Source organism: Lissotriton vulgaris, chromosome 10, assembly GCF_964263255.1.
Source record: "Lissotriton vulgaris chromosome 10, aLisVul1.2, whole genome shotgun sequence".
Taxonomy (NCBI): Eukaryota; Metazoa; Chordata; class Amphibia; order Caudata; family Salamandridae; genus Lissotriton; species Lissotriton vulgaris.
Window position 1 is genome coordinate 539,758,365 of NC_141698.1, and position 14,869 is coordinate 539,773,233.

Here is a 14,869-nt window from a genome sequence, read left to right on the forward strand (position 1 = left end):
TGCATGAGAGCACTATTATATAAAGGTTTATACTATAACCATGATAAATTCCTGAAGTGAATTTGGGCCTGATTGTCAGATGTGCCCTCAGCCATATTACAAGTGCATTATATCCAATGGCACTTGTAATATCTGTCACGTTTGTGATGGAGTAACCCATCTGCTGAACTCTAAATCAGGCCCTTACTCTGTGTTTTGCCCTGGATGGGTTGGTTGATTGACACATTTGACTGGTTGTTTGACAGTGTTCTCATACTTCCACAGCTATTAAGGAGTTTGTGATGGTCCCTCTGCATGCAGCCCCCAAGGATGCTGTGAAAGAGCTGGACGCCCTCTACGACGTGTACGAGGACATCATCAATGAATGGCAAACAGACGTAAGTACTGCACTACCACCAACGGCAAGGATCTTGTGCTAAGAGCAGTGCTTAAAATGGGCAGGTACTGTCCGGTACTGAGTACCTGCACTTCTTTAATCTGAAATGGAGAGTACCTGCACTTCTCTGCTGCAATACATTTAATAGGACTGAACTGGCACTTCTCAAGAGCAAACAGGTACTCTAGATAGTAAGTGCTTGTACTTCAACCTTTCCATTTAATGTTGTTTCTAAGAGAGTACCTGTGTCACCCACTGGGTACGTGAAAATCCATCTGTACCCTGATCTGAGAACAGATTTACCTTCATTAACCATTTACAGCCAGGGTCAGACGAAAAGGCCCAGATCTACTAGAAGCCAGGCAGGTCAAGTGATATTCAAACTGCCCACTGCTTGCGCCTGACTTCATTTGGTGCTTGGTTTTCACAAAAAGCCAAGCTGTGGTACTGTAGTAAATCAAAGTTTGCACTACTTCCAAGTTGTTTGTACAGTTCTTGCACTGTTTCTAACTCTAAGCATTCAGTATCGGGGATTTAGTGCAATAACCAACTATAAACCCCACCCCAGCCCACATAGAGAATACTGGGGAAAGGGGGACAGTATGGTGAGAGATTTTTTGCCCTGCATATCTTTTAAATCCATTGAGTGGGAGGACAAGTCCGCTGTATCATACAGATCATGAAGTGAAAGGCCCCTAGGTACAGTGATCGATAAACCTATTGTTGGAGTGGAGGACAGTACGAAAGATTGCATGTTTTAAAGTGTATGGAGAGTGATACAGGTGGCAAATTTGTATTTCAAACGTCATTCACGATTAATGCTGACTCTTTGGATGGGAAATGAACACTTTGGAGCATAGTGTCCCATATCACCAGTCACTCAGATGTCAAAGTTAAAAAAATAATAATAATAATAATTTTCGTTGAAATTTTTCAACAGCCAAAAGTAGGCTACATCTCCCAGGTCAACCATCCCCTTTACTCTCCATCATACCTCATTGAACATGCACTTATGAAAATCTTTGGCCCATAGCACTTATTATTGTTTATTTAACAAATCAACAACTGTTAACACTCACTTTTCTAGCTGGTCCCCACTTCAGTCCTGCAGATTCCTCTATTGTTCACCAACCAAATCCTGCAATGGGCAGGTGTGTTGTGTCCTGGCTATGAAGAATGACCTACTGTATTGAGCAGCTGAGGGAATGGGAGGACACTGAGCCTGGATGCAGGGCACGTGCCACTTTAAGGTCACTCTGGGCACATGCCTCAAAGCACTGCCTCAAGAGAATATTAGATGGCAACAGATGATCTCAAGAAATCCAATATATTTTACACAGGCTCTAAAAGACCTCTCTCTCCATATTGTCTCGGGCACATTCTTGTTCATTTCCTTGTCACACATTATTAACCCCTGAAGGGGTGGCTTGGTGTAGGCTCCTGTAATTCATGTGTGTGTGAGAGAGCCAGAATGCAGTAAGGGAGACAAATCAGATATTCTGGGAGCTAAAGAAAGCTTCTTGGAGACAAGCTAGATATTTATGACCTTTGTGCTTGAAGAACTTCCATGGTCCTCATGCGACTCTTCTGCAATCTCTGCAGATGGCAATGGGATCACAAAAAAAGGTAGCATCTCAGCTTCCAAAAGAAATCTAGCTCTGATGCTGGTGAACCTGACCCATCACGATGTTCTTTTGTTTTCTGTCATGCGCTCCAGTTTCGTATTTTCGCAAACACCCAAGCAAGTTGATGTGCTTACCCTCTCCATTGTTTGCTAATGGTTTAGCCCATGACATGGCCAGAGTATATAACGAAAGCACTTTTCAATGCATTGGGTAAGCAATATGTGTGTCTGTGTGTTTCACTCCAATATTGTGAACCGTGGGGCATTTGGCCACTTGATTGATTTTTTCATACACCGACCATGGTCCATTCCACAGTTAGTACTACTTACCTAACATAAAGCTTGGTGCCTCCCACACCTTCTGGTCTGTGTTTGTGTCCTAGCTTGAGTGATCTGTGTCACTTAGCCCTTTGAGCAGTCTCCTAATACTAGTTTGAGTGACCGGCCCCCCAGGTCCTTCTTGTATTTTGTCCCAGCGCACCATTGAGGGATTGGTGCCCCATGCACCGTTCAACAGTGCGCCAGTTCTGCTTTAAGTGATTGATGCGCTTCGCAACCCTTGATCTGCGTTCCATTATGATTTTGAGTAAATCCCACCCTTGAACAGAGTCCTAATAATACTTTGAGTGATTAGCTGCTCAACACTTCTAGAACTGAGTGAAGAGCTATTTGGAGTGTTTGGCTTCCCTACACCTCTTTAATGGAGTCTCAGTGCTATTTTGAGTGACTGACTCCCTTACAACCTTTCAAGTGTGTCAACGGGCTACTTTGAGTGTCTGTCTTCTCTATAACTTTTGAACAGAGTGCCAGAGCTACTTTGAGTAGCTCCTCTATAACTTTTGAAAGGAGTGCAAGGGCGAATCTGAGTCTCTGACTCCTCTACACCTTTCAAATGGAGTGCTATGGCTACTTTGAGTGACTGGCATCTCTATACCTTTTGAAAGGCGTGCCAAGGCTACTTTGAGTGACTGGCATCTCTATAACTTTTGAAAGGCGTGCCAAGGCTACTTTGAGTGACTGGCATCTCTATAACTTTTGAATGGCGTGCCAAGGCTACTTTGAGTGACTGGCATCTATATAAAATGTGGACAGAGTGCCAGCGCTACTTTGATTGATTGATGCTTTATGCCTTCCTTGAACTGTGTCCTTCCACTCCCTTCATGAACAGCCACAAAGCATACCTACATCTAAAGTGAGAAGAAAAAGTACATACAAAATCCCTGCCAGCCCTGATTGCTGCCACCCACACTCCCTGACACCCACTGTCCCCTACTCCCACACCCTTCAAAGTAGCTGCTTAATGTTCAATGCGCAACATATGTATTATTGACATGCATGTAGTCTTTAGTTCCTCACTGATCATGAACACAAGGTTAGGTGCTGCAGGTTTCTTTGGAGTAACACATTTTCTGTTCTTCCTTAAACACAACTAATCCTATGTGGAGAGCTGGACATACAAGCAGATTAAGTTGAATGTGGTCCTTAACTGCTGATATTGCCTTTCTTTGAAATCACTCAGTACAAGAAGCTCATTTCATGGTCAAGCAGTGAGCAGAGGAGTCACTGCTTATGGAAGGGGAGAATGTGGAAAAATTATACGCTCTGTAAATCTAAGTGCTAATAGCTTTCCTGAAATTGGAGTGAGTCCATAATGCTTGTTATTGCCCCTTACCCTCCTTATGTGCCCTTGATTGCAACACTTCCATACATTGTATTGTAGTTTAGCATTTGTATAGGGCTTCCTACCTCTTTGTCAGTCACTGAAGCTCTTACCCACATGGAAAGCAAGCAACACGATGTACAGTGTGTGGTGGAAGGGTGCTCTTTTTGTTTGAGGCTCGGTGGGAAGCATTGGCGGCCCTCAAAATTGTGACGATGTGCAGCACCGTGGCACATTTTGCCCAGTACATGGTTTGCAGATTTCAGAAACATTTTGAGGAGTTGGGACTTGCATTTAGAGCATAGTTACTTAGCGTATGGCTGGGCTCCTCCATATAACAATGACCTCCTAGGTAATGGCGACATCTCAATATGTGGAAAATTTGGTACTTTCAGGATGTTGACATGGAATATTATCTAAGTGAGAATGGCATCATAACTCACATATTTTCTTACTCATCCACATAGACCTTCCCCTCAGTGAGTTAAGTACCCGTTCCAGAGATCTGTCTGCATCCTACATATCTGTCATGCCTCAACTGTACATGTTCTGTGAGTGAAGAAAGATTGTACTAGTCTGCCCTGTAGCATCTGTTCTGCTGGGAATGGGAGATTGCACTTGCTGCCTTCTGTGAGAGTGGGAAGCTAGCTTTGATACTGCTATCCTTTACCAATTCCGTGAGGAAGCAAATCTTGTACTGCTGCTGCCTGATTTGTATGTGTCCTGTGATGGGGAAAGCTGGCACGGCTGCTTCCCTACTTATATTTGTCATGTGCGGTAGGGATGTTTGCACTACTTTTGACCAAAGTGACCCTGTTTTGTGAAGAAGGCTTGTTTTCACTGTTAAATGAGGTACTTCCAATTCATTTTTTTAAAACTTGTTTTTATTAAACATAGCGACCTATGAATCTGCTCGCAGGCAGGTCACTGCTGCACGGCTCTGCCTGCATTGTTTTTGCCTAATCTTGTATTTTTCCCCTGTGCCTAACTTTCTTTCTTGCCCAGACTTGTTTTTATTCCCCTGTGCCTGTACTTGCTTTCTTGCCCAGACTTGTTTTTATTCCCCTGTGCCTATACTTGCTTTCTTGCCCAGACTTGTTTTTATTCCCCTGTGCCTAACTTGCTTTGTTGCCCAGACTTGTTTTTATTCCTCTGTGCCTGTACTTGTTTTCTTGCCTAAACTTGTTTTTCCTTCCTGTGCCCAGTTCTCCAGTGGCCCCAGCCCATTTTTCCCGCCGCTGCGTCCCTGTGGCCCCGACCATCTACAATCCCATTCGCCGCCCCGCTCCCGCCTCCCAGCTGCTCCTCCCTCTCACAGGCAGCGGCCGCACTCAGTGGGCGAGCCGATGGTGCGCCGCTGGCGCACCTAAGGCAATCCCGTCTGTGCCCGTCCATGCCTGGACCGCTCCCAGTGCCAGGACCCCTGGACACCATGAACGCCACGACGCCCGACACCGCTACGATGCCAGAACCCTTCACGCACTCAACACCGGACGATCACACACCTGCTTCCTGTCCGCTCCAATGCGCACCCATGGAGCTTTCACCTGCCGGGACTGCAGCTTCACAAGCATCCGCCCACCACGCTGCTGACCAGGAAAGAACCCAACCACCTCAGATGCATCCTTCTCAACGCCCGCTCTGCCCGAAAACATGCCGTTGAACTCTGGGAGCTACTCGACTCAATCTCCCCAGACATCGCCTTCCTGACGGAGACCTGGCTGAACCCCGCCTCGGCACCCGACATAGCCATAGCCGTCCCGGAATGCTACAAGATCACCCGCAAGGACCGCACCAACAGAGCGGGAGGAGGAATCGCCATCGTCCACAGGAACACTCTCGGAGTCTCGACCAACACCGACGACACCCTCAGCACCGCCGAACACCTGCACTTCCAGATCCACACCGACCCCAACACCACCCTCAGAGGAACCCTCATCTACAGACCGCCCGGACCCCGACCACAGTTCAGCGACTCCATCGCTGACTTCGTCAGCACACACGCCCTCGCCTCCACGGACTACATCCTCCTCGGGACCGGAACTTTCACATCGAGAACAATGACGACACCAACTCCACCACCCTGATCGACAGCCTAGCCAACCTAGGACTCAGACAACTTGTCACAACACCCACCCGCTCCGCCGGTCACACGCTTGACCCCATCTTCTCCGCAAGCCCCCACATCTCCTTCAACCATACCACCGAACTCCACTGGACTGACCACCGCTGCATCCACTTCACCTTCAAGAAACTCACCACGCACCACTGCACCCAACAGATGCCTCACAGCTGCTGGAGCAAAGTCACTGAAGACCAGTTAACCACCACCCTCGCCCAGAGCCCACCCGCCGACCATACCGGCCCGACACCGCCGCTCGCAACCTCAGACAGTGGATCGACGACTGCGCCAACACCCTCGCCCCGATCAAGAAACCCTCCAACAATCATACCAACAAGAAAGCCAGCTGGTTCACTGAAGACCTCCGGGCCTCCAAGCAAACCTGTCGAAAGCTGGAGAAGATCTGGCTCCGTGAAAGAACACCGGACAGCCACGCCACCCACAAGAATGCCACCCGCAGACACCATCACCTCATCAGATCCGCCAAAAGGGCCTTCTTCAAAGACCACCTAGACAACAACGCTCACAACAGCAAAGAGCTCTTCAACATCGTGAAGGAACTCTCCAACCCCAGCTCCAACACCAACAACGTCCAACCCTCGCAAGACATGTGCGACTCGCTGGCCACCTTCTTCCACCGCAAGATCACAGACATCCACGACAGTTTCAACGCCACGACCGCCCTGACAACCACTGAGACCTCCGCCCCCATGACCACCATTCACACCAACCACCTGCTCTACTGGACCAACATCAACGACGATGACACCATCAAAATCATGAACACCATCCACTCCGGATCTCCATCAGATCCATGCCCACACCACATCTTCAACAAAGCCAGCACATCCATCGAACCCCATCTCCGGAAAGTCATCAACACCTCCTTCGAGACAGCAACCTTCCTGGAGAGCTGGAAGCACGCCGAGATCAACGCCTTACTCAAGAAACCCAAAGAGGACGCCAAGGACCTCAAGAACTTCCGGCCCATCTCCCTGCTCCCGTTCCCGGCAAAGGTCATCGAGAAGACCGTCAACGAACAACTGACCCGCTACCTTGAGGAGAACAACATCCTGGACCCTTCCCAGTCCGGGTTCCGCAGCAACCACAGCACCGAGACTGCCCTCAGCGCCGCCACCGATGACATCAAGTCCCTGCTGGATAACGGAGAAATGGCGGCCCTCATCCTCCTGGACCTGTTCTGCCTTCGACACGGTCTGTCACCACACACTACGAACACCCCTCCACAACGCTGGGATCCAAAAGAAGGCCCTGGACTGGACCACCTACTTCCTCTCCAGCAGAACACAGAGCGTCCGCCTTCCCCCCTTCCGCTCCGAAGCCACAGAGATCATCTGCGGCGTACCCGAGGGCTCATCCCTCAGCCCAACTCTGTTTAACATCTACATGACACAGCTCGCCCACGTCGCCCATCGGCACGACCTCAACATCCTCTCCTTCGCTGATGACACCCAGCTGATACTCTCCCTCACCAAGGACCCCCACACCGCCAAAACAAACCTTCACGAAGGAATGAAGGCCGTTGCTGAATGGATGAGGAACAGCCGACTGAAGCTGAACTCGGACAAGATGGAGGTCCTCATCCTCGGATCCAACCCTTCGGCCTGGGACGACTCCTGGTGGCCGACCGCATTGGGAACCGCTCCAACACCCACCGACCACGCACGCAACCATGGGATATCCTTAACTCCACCCTCTCCATGACTAAACAGGTCAACGCCGTCTCCTCCTCCTGCTTCAACACCCTCTGCATGCTCCGTAGGATCTACAAGTGGATCCCCACTGAAACGAGAAGAAGGGTCACCCAGGCCCTTGTCAGCAGTAGGTTGGACTATGGAAACGCCCTTTACGCAGGAGCCTCGGCCAAACTCATGAGACGGCTCTAACGCATCCAGAACGCCTCTGCATGCCTGATCCTCGACATCCCTCACCGCAGCCACATCACACCCCACCTGAGAGAACTGCGCTGGCTCCCGGTCAACAAGAAGATAACCTTCAAGCTCCTCACCCACGCACACAAGGCACTCCACAACACCGGACCAACGTACCTCAACAGACGACTCAGCTTCTACACCCCCACCCGCCAGCTCCGCTCCGCCGACCTCACCCTCGCTACAGTCCCCCGCTTCCGAAGAGCGACCTCAGGCGGCAGACCGTTCTCCCACCTCGCCGCAAAGACTGGAACACCCTCCCCATCCACCTACGGCAGACCCATGACCTGCTGACCTTCAGAAAACTCCTCAAGACCTGGCTTTTCGAGCAGTAGCAGCATTCCCCACCCCAGCGCCTTGAGACCCTCACGGCTGAGTAGTGCACTTTACAAATGATATGATTGATCTATTGATTGTTTTTTTTAAAACTTGTTTTTATTAAACACTGCTTCAAAGGATTCTGATTACATTCATCAAGCACGTACATTTACATTTCGACAGTTATTTTGGGTACAATGAGTTAACTACAGGACTTCACTTTTGTCTTCGCCCTCACTACGTGAGACGAAGTACTTTGTGATACAGTGCCTTTTGAATTGAATATTTTTCTGAAACGTAAAAGACAATAGAACAAAAACAACAAATAAAAAAGAGAAAAATACCCCAATCCATACGCCCCACCCCTCCCTCCCCTACCTTCTCCACCCCCCTGGCAGTGACCAGCCCTTATCACTATTTGCTAGGAAGGTCAATCTGGCAATTTACATGAGACTGATTTGAAATTTGCGTGTTTGTTGTGTGAGAGGGCAGTTAAGCTATTGCTGACTTCGATGGCAATGGAGGTCGAGTGGAAGGCGAGCTGTGAGTGGTTTCATTCTCACTTTGAGTTGTCGCTGCAGTCACATCAGTCAACATTTGGCCCCAGTCTAAGGGATCACTCACTATATTCTTGTCTGTCCTTACTGCTCTAAGTCGTCACTCCTCAGCCACACCCAACTCACGCAAATCATCTCTCCACCTATCCCATGTGGGGGCGGGGGGCAGGGCGAATCCAGTGGATCGCTATACGTTGCTTTGCTAAGACCAAACCCAGCAACGCAATCTTGTATCGAACTCTACTCCCCTTCTTGGGTGGTGGGAATAGACCCAATATACATTGTTTTATGAAGGTTTCAATTTGCACCGCTGATGAATACTTCCAATTCTTATGAAGAAAAATAGATATATCGAAAGTACTTGAAAACCATGTCCTACGAACATGGATCTTTACACAATATTTGATGCGATCTGCCTGCAGTCCTGTGGAAGTTCCCAGCTCCAAAGTGACAATATTTCAGCACCAAAACATATTGACGGAAAAAAGAAGCAGTGTCTGTTACCAAACTCTCAGTTTTTTATCTTGGGGCAGGGAGACACCAGTAAAAACATTTTTGCTCTTCCACACATTTTTTATGTAGTTCTGAGAGTTTACCAAAGGGGGAGTGTAAATGCAGACTTTAGGGCCGTAACCTCACCAAAACTAGGGTACCCTTAACTAAAAGACTGAGGAGAGGTGTGGTGCAGTGGCCTGGGCAGCTGACTTCGGAGCACCGGGTTCATGGTTCAATCCCTGGCTCCGGTCGCAGCTCAGCTCAGCTCAGCACTATGTGACTCTGGGCAATAGCTCACTTAATTTCCATTACGACCCCCAGCGCCTTGAGACCTGTAAGGGTGAGTAGTTTGCGCTTTCAAAATACGGATTTATTATTTATTAACTAGTGTACGGTTATACTCTTGGGTGTTTACAGTGGTAGATGTGGAACCCACTGATAAACCGTACCACGCTAGGTAAGTAGGTTTCAGCATCCTATATAAAGGTATTGTAACTTTATTATAGATTTCACTTCTTGTTCCAGGTGTGTTGTGCTTCTTTTTGGTATGTGTATGTTTACAGAGAGTGTACAACAGTCCTTTAACCCCTTCACTGCGGCGGCTATTCCGCTGCAGTGCTAAGGGGGCGGGGCGGAAGAGCGGCGGGCGCATGCTGGTGACGGAACAGCTCTGTCACCAGCGTCGGTTGCGCTGTGCTTATGATGAAGCGGTTCGGTCATGGCCCCGCCCGCTCAATAGAATGCCTAGCGCAGGCGCGGAATTCACGCTGCGCAGGCGCGTCGGGCAGGCCATGACGGAACCGCTCCGTCATCAGCACAGCGCCACCGCGGCTGATGACGGAGCGGTTCCGTCATCAGCAGGGGAGGGGTTAACTCGTCTCATTCCCTCTTTAGTGTGTTAGCTACCTGTATGGTACCAGTCCAGTTTGTGAGAGAATCGTGTTATGTTCCTCCTGCAATTGCCACCGTTCTTTTACTTATTCTTTGGGTTACGGAAAGCGTTGTGCATTATGGTGTGATGCTCGGTATAAAACTATCCATGACACAGAAGAGAAAACAATTCCTTATGCCCATGCTCATTTTAATGCATGACATGAATGAAAGAGTGAACCCTCACAAAATATGTGAGCAGAGTTTACTCTTGTGTTTACGTGTGGCACAAGCAGTTTTATCAAATGGACCAGATGACTTTGTAACATTTTAAAACATACCTGACAAGTGGACCCTGTTCTGACAAACACTCTTAGCCAGTTCTGGAATTTAGCCAACATCACTTTGCATTTTGGGGCTTTGTAACCGTAAAGAAAGTGTTACGGCAAAACTCACAATGCAATATGCTGTTGTCTGAAAAACGAGGAATGGTTGACATGACATAGGGCACTTGATCGACTTGAGAAATGCAAAATAAAATGTTGTTCCTGACTTGCTATCTTTTTTTCTTGAGGGTTAAACAGCTTAGTAGGTGAGAGGCCAGAGGCAGGCTTTCAAATGCAAATAGGCACATTGCACTGCTAATGGGCTAATATTAACACTCCTCAGGGGTTAAACGAACAGGAAAAAAGACCTTGTTTGGTAGAACAATGTGAGCAGCAGAGACAATATGCAACAATATGAAAGGAAAAGCAATGTGCTGGCACTCTTCTACCTGACCCCCTGCTTGTGACCTTGCCTTGAAATGGGGCAGCACATGCTGCAGGTGCTGCTCCGCAAGGTCCGCCAGTGGCGGGAAGTGTTTTCATAGTGTGAGATGACCATGAAGTGCGGTTTTCTTGTTATGGGATGCATCACCAGGTGGTGTGATTGATGACGATATGTGAGTGATAGGCAGGCCTGGACTGGCCGTAGCGGGCACCGGGCAATCCCCCGGTGGGCCGCACGGGTGGGGGGCGGTTTTGGGCCCCTGGAGGCCGTTTTTGTTACAGGGCCGTTTTTGCAGCATAGCTTCAAAATCGGGCCTGTAACAAAATCGATCGAAAACCCTGGCAGAAAGCTCGGCAGCACCCCCAACCCCGGGGAGGTGGAGGGGCCGGCCCAGCACTTTGCCAGGGACGGTTTTGGTTCCCATTCCGGCCCTGGTGATAGACACACAAATTGTAACTTCATAAACACAAAGGGCCTTATTATGAGTTAGGTGGTCCGGAAGGGGGACCGTCCCGCACCGCTAAACCCATGTTCGAACTGCCTGCCAGATTAGGAGTTTTCTCCTTTCTGGCGGGTGTTTCTTTGTTGTTCCCACAGCAGTGCCTATGAAATAGGCACCACAATGGGGACGTCAAAATCAGTAACTGCATGGCGTGGACTGCTTCAGTCCATACCGTGCAGGTACCGGGTGGATTCACACAAGGGGGGCATAACATGTGGCCCCCCAAATGCACTCCATGCGCAGAGGCACAAGGGGACCTTGTAGGGCCCCATTTGTTTCCTCACCACCACACTTTTCATGGCAGTCGCACCGCCATGAAAAGTCTGAGAGTTAGGAAACTGGTAATATGCTTGGCGACGCCACAGCGGCCCACCAAGCATATTGCAGCCTCAATACCGCCTCAAGACCGCCACGCCACTGCCAGTGATCTCTGATCCCTGGCAGTTGCATTGATCCCAGGGTGCCCCAACTGGCGTGGTCATAATAGTGCGGTCAGAAGACCTCCACCGCCACGCCGCTGTGAGTCTGGTGGTTCGTGGACCGCCAGACTCGTAATAGGCTCCAAAAACATATAGGCAGTTTAACAACAGCAGCAGTGGGATGCTCAGTAGGTTTACACCAAAGAAAGCCCAGCAATCCATATGGCAACATGGGCCAGGCAGAGATACTTTTGAATGGGTAAAAGCATGCAAAGGGCAAGAATTGGAAGAGATGTTGAGTAGTAGCTGTTCATTTTTTTTAAGGCAAGGATGCTTCCTCCTGCTGAAAAAATACATCCAATTAAGGCCAACAAGTAACATTATGAATCACTTAAATGTTCAATAATCGATATTATTAGGCAGAAGATTGTCATCAGGGTGAACATACTGAGGCACCAAAGAAGACTCGAAAGGAGTCAAAAATACAAAATCTGAATAAAAAATAAAAAGAGCCCCGCAGGCCTCCACATAAAGAGACAGAAAATAAAAAAAGACTTAAGAATGCAGTGGTGAGAGCATGTATAGATCACAACGCAATTTAACAACCCCTTGTTTACCATCCAAGCCAGCTCTACCGCACAGCCCAAGCTCTACCGTGCAACCAAGTTCTACAGTGCAACCCAGCCCTACAGTGCAACCCAGCCCTACAGTGCAACCCAGCACTGCCGTGCAATCCAGCTCTACCGTGCAACCAAACCCATAAATCAGGTACCTCAACACAGTCTTGAAAACAACTTAATGTTCAAGAAGGATTACAGAGCCATCACAACATAATAAAATTATATCATTACTCACATTTAATAAGCTACCAAAAGCGAGTAGTGACTTCACTGCTCCACCCGCTTTTTGCAACATCTTTTAAGTCTCCCTTACCTCTGCGACCTAACCTGTCAGAGCAAGCGAAACGAATCTGTCAACACAGACAGCGCCACAGAAATCTGGCCTCTCAAGTCATCCCACGGGAAGTGGTGAGAGACGCCACTACTCCCAGGCCAACCCGGAGCCTGGGAGAAAAACGTCCGAGGTGCGAACATTGCCTTGAATTGTCCAAGCGTGGGCGTGATCGGGGCATCTAGATCTTTTTATTTTGCCCTTTGTGCCTTGTAGTCCTGTTTTCGTAAATGGAAAAGCAAGTCCAAAAGGGAAAGAAAAACAGAACCGAAAGAGCTACCGACGCCTGAGATGGTACAACTAGTGAGTTCTGTGACGAGATTGAAACCCCTATTTATTACATGAAATAATTTTACCTGCAGCTGATCATTAAAAAGCCAATCACAAGTCACCCAGGAGTGCTCGGATCGTGTGAAGGAGCCCTGGCCTGCAGTCTAGTGCCTCTATTTGGTCATGGAACTCGTTGGTGCCTGGAATGGCTTTAACATGGACAGAGGGGGTACATTATCTCGTATATAATACAAGGGATTCTTCAACCACTGTATAAAAACATGTCTCATTTCTTTATAATAGGCGGCTTATACTGCGCCCAGTTGCCAGTCATAAAGAAATGCTACTTAACCGAAACAACGTATTACAGTTGAGTTCCTATGTCACAATGCTTGCTGCCAGAGTCAGCAGAAGAGGCGAAAGGCAGATCAGGTCACAGAGCATAGATTAAAGCAGATGTTTACAGAACAAAACGGAAACATTGTTTTCCTTTCTTCCACTGGGTTTTTCTAGCTGTACAGTGACAAGCAGAAATGAGATATTCATGGCAACATGTTTATTGTTTGCACTCAATAGGTGAATATATAAAAGTTATAATCTTTATGAAGGTTTCTACACATGCCAAACTACTGCACTTTTTTTAAAGAATTGACGTGTATTAAGCAGTTTCTAATATATGTTTCCAACAAATTAATAGCTTTTTTGGAGTTTTTAATATTGCACTAGAAATTCAATTTGTATTCTTCATGTTTGCAAACATGCTTTCTCTTTCATATGTAAGAACTACACAGCAAGGAATTAAGTGGTTTATGGAAAAGGTGAAGGGGTGATCAGTTATTATAGGGATTGAAGTACCCCCACCCTCTGCCATACATGAATCAGACATTGAGGGTCACCTCAGCGTTCCAAAGCCAAATAATGGAACTCAGATTTCGACCTCCTGCCTCTAGATGGGCTAAGAACTCCCCAGTGATTTGCAATAAATATCCTTATAATGTAGGTCAAGGGTACTTTATCCCATATATAAAGTTATTTATGACATCTTTTATGTTTATATTGAACAATAGCTAAATGTTATCGCCATCTTCGTGATCTTACTGTTTTCATGATGCTTTTTGCGTGAAACCAACCCTTGCAGGTCCTCGGTGAAGTATTTTTTCTACGGTTTGCTGCAGATATTTTGCCTGTTCGCGCCACCTGGTGGCCATATTTTGAACCACGCGTAGCCCGGTAATGATACATCTTTCAAGCAGATATTGGAATATGATACACCAATTCCCTATCGCTGGAAGCGGGTGACTGGTAGTTTAGAGCCAGAGCCCCTCAGTTAGTCATTATCTATAACCATCACTTGAATTTTCAGCTAAAGAATTAAGTTTTCAAGTTCAAGTTTGATTTACGTTTATTTGGACCTTAGGTCCTCAAACATTACATATAATAAAATACATGTAAAATTACATTATCTTAAATACACTAAAAACATCTTACAATACGATATAATTAATACACCCTTCATATATTAATCAAATCTGGGTGGGTTAAAAACTCATTTAAAACCGTTAAGAAGAAGTGCCTTCACTCTTTGCATGAACTTCCCAATAGCAACAGCAATATCTAAGTGGCTCATTTCCGTCACCAAAATTACAGCCTGGGCCCTAGACTTAAAGAATCACCCAGGCCCCCTTAGGAGGGCGGTGTTTCTGTGTTCATGCGACAGTCCGCACTTATTTTGCGCCCAGGTTAAACAAGCTGAGATACATTAGGGGAAACCTGCTAATTACAGGCGCGTGGATTTTAGTGCGCAAAGCACCGGAATCTACATGGTGCTCTTCGTTATATGGGAATACTCTATATAGGTGCTATTTACTAACCCTGGTGGTGAAGATCGAACCATGTGGTATCGGTGTCCAATAAATATCAGAGTATCCTCTGCAACACTTGTAACAAGGGCCTCGGTTTCTCACAGACCAGCTCTGCAGAAG

General features: G+C 47.5%; 1 protein-coding gene across 3 annotated transcripts in view; it reads left to right on the plus strand.

The window, feature by feature from the left end:
* Window positions 1-14,869, plus strand: part of DNASE1L2 (deoxyribonuclease 1 like 2) — a 76,766-nt gene that overhangs the window by 48,937 nt on the left and 12,960 nt on the right. For all 3 annotated transcript variants that reach the window (XM_086939836.1, XM_086939837.1, XM_086939838.1), the window contains exon 6: window positions 265-377. In XM_086939836.1, coding sequence (XP_086795962.1) covers window positions 265-377 — 113 coding nt within the window. The remainder of the gene's footprint in view (window positions 1-264; window positions 378-14,869) is intronic.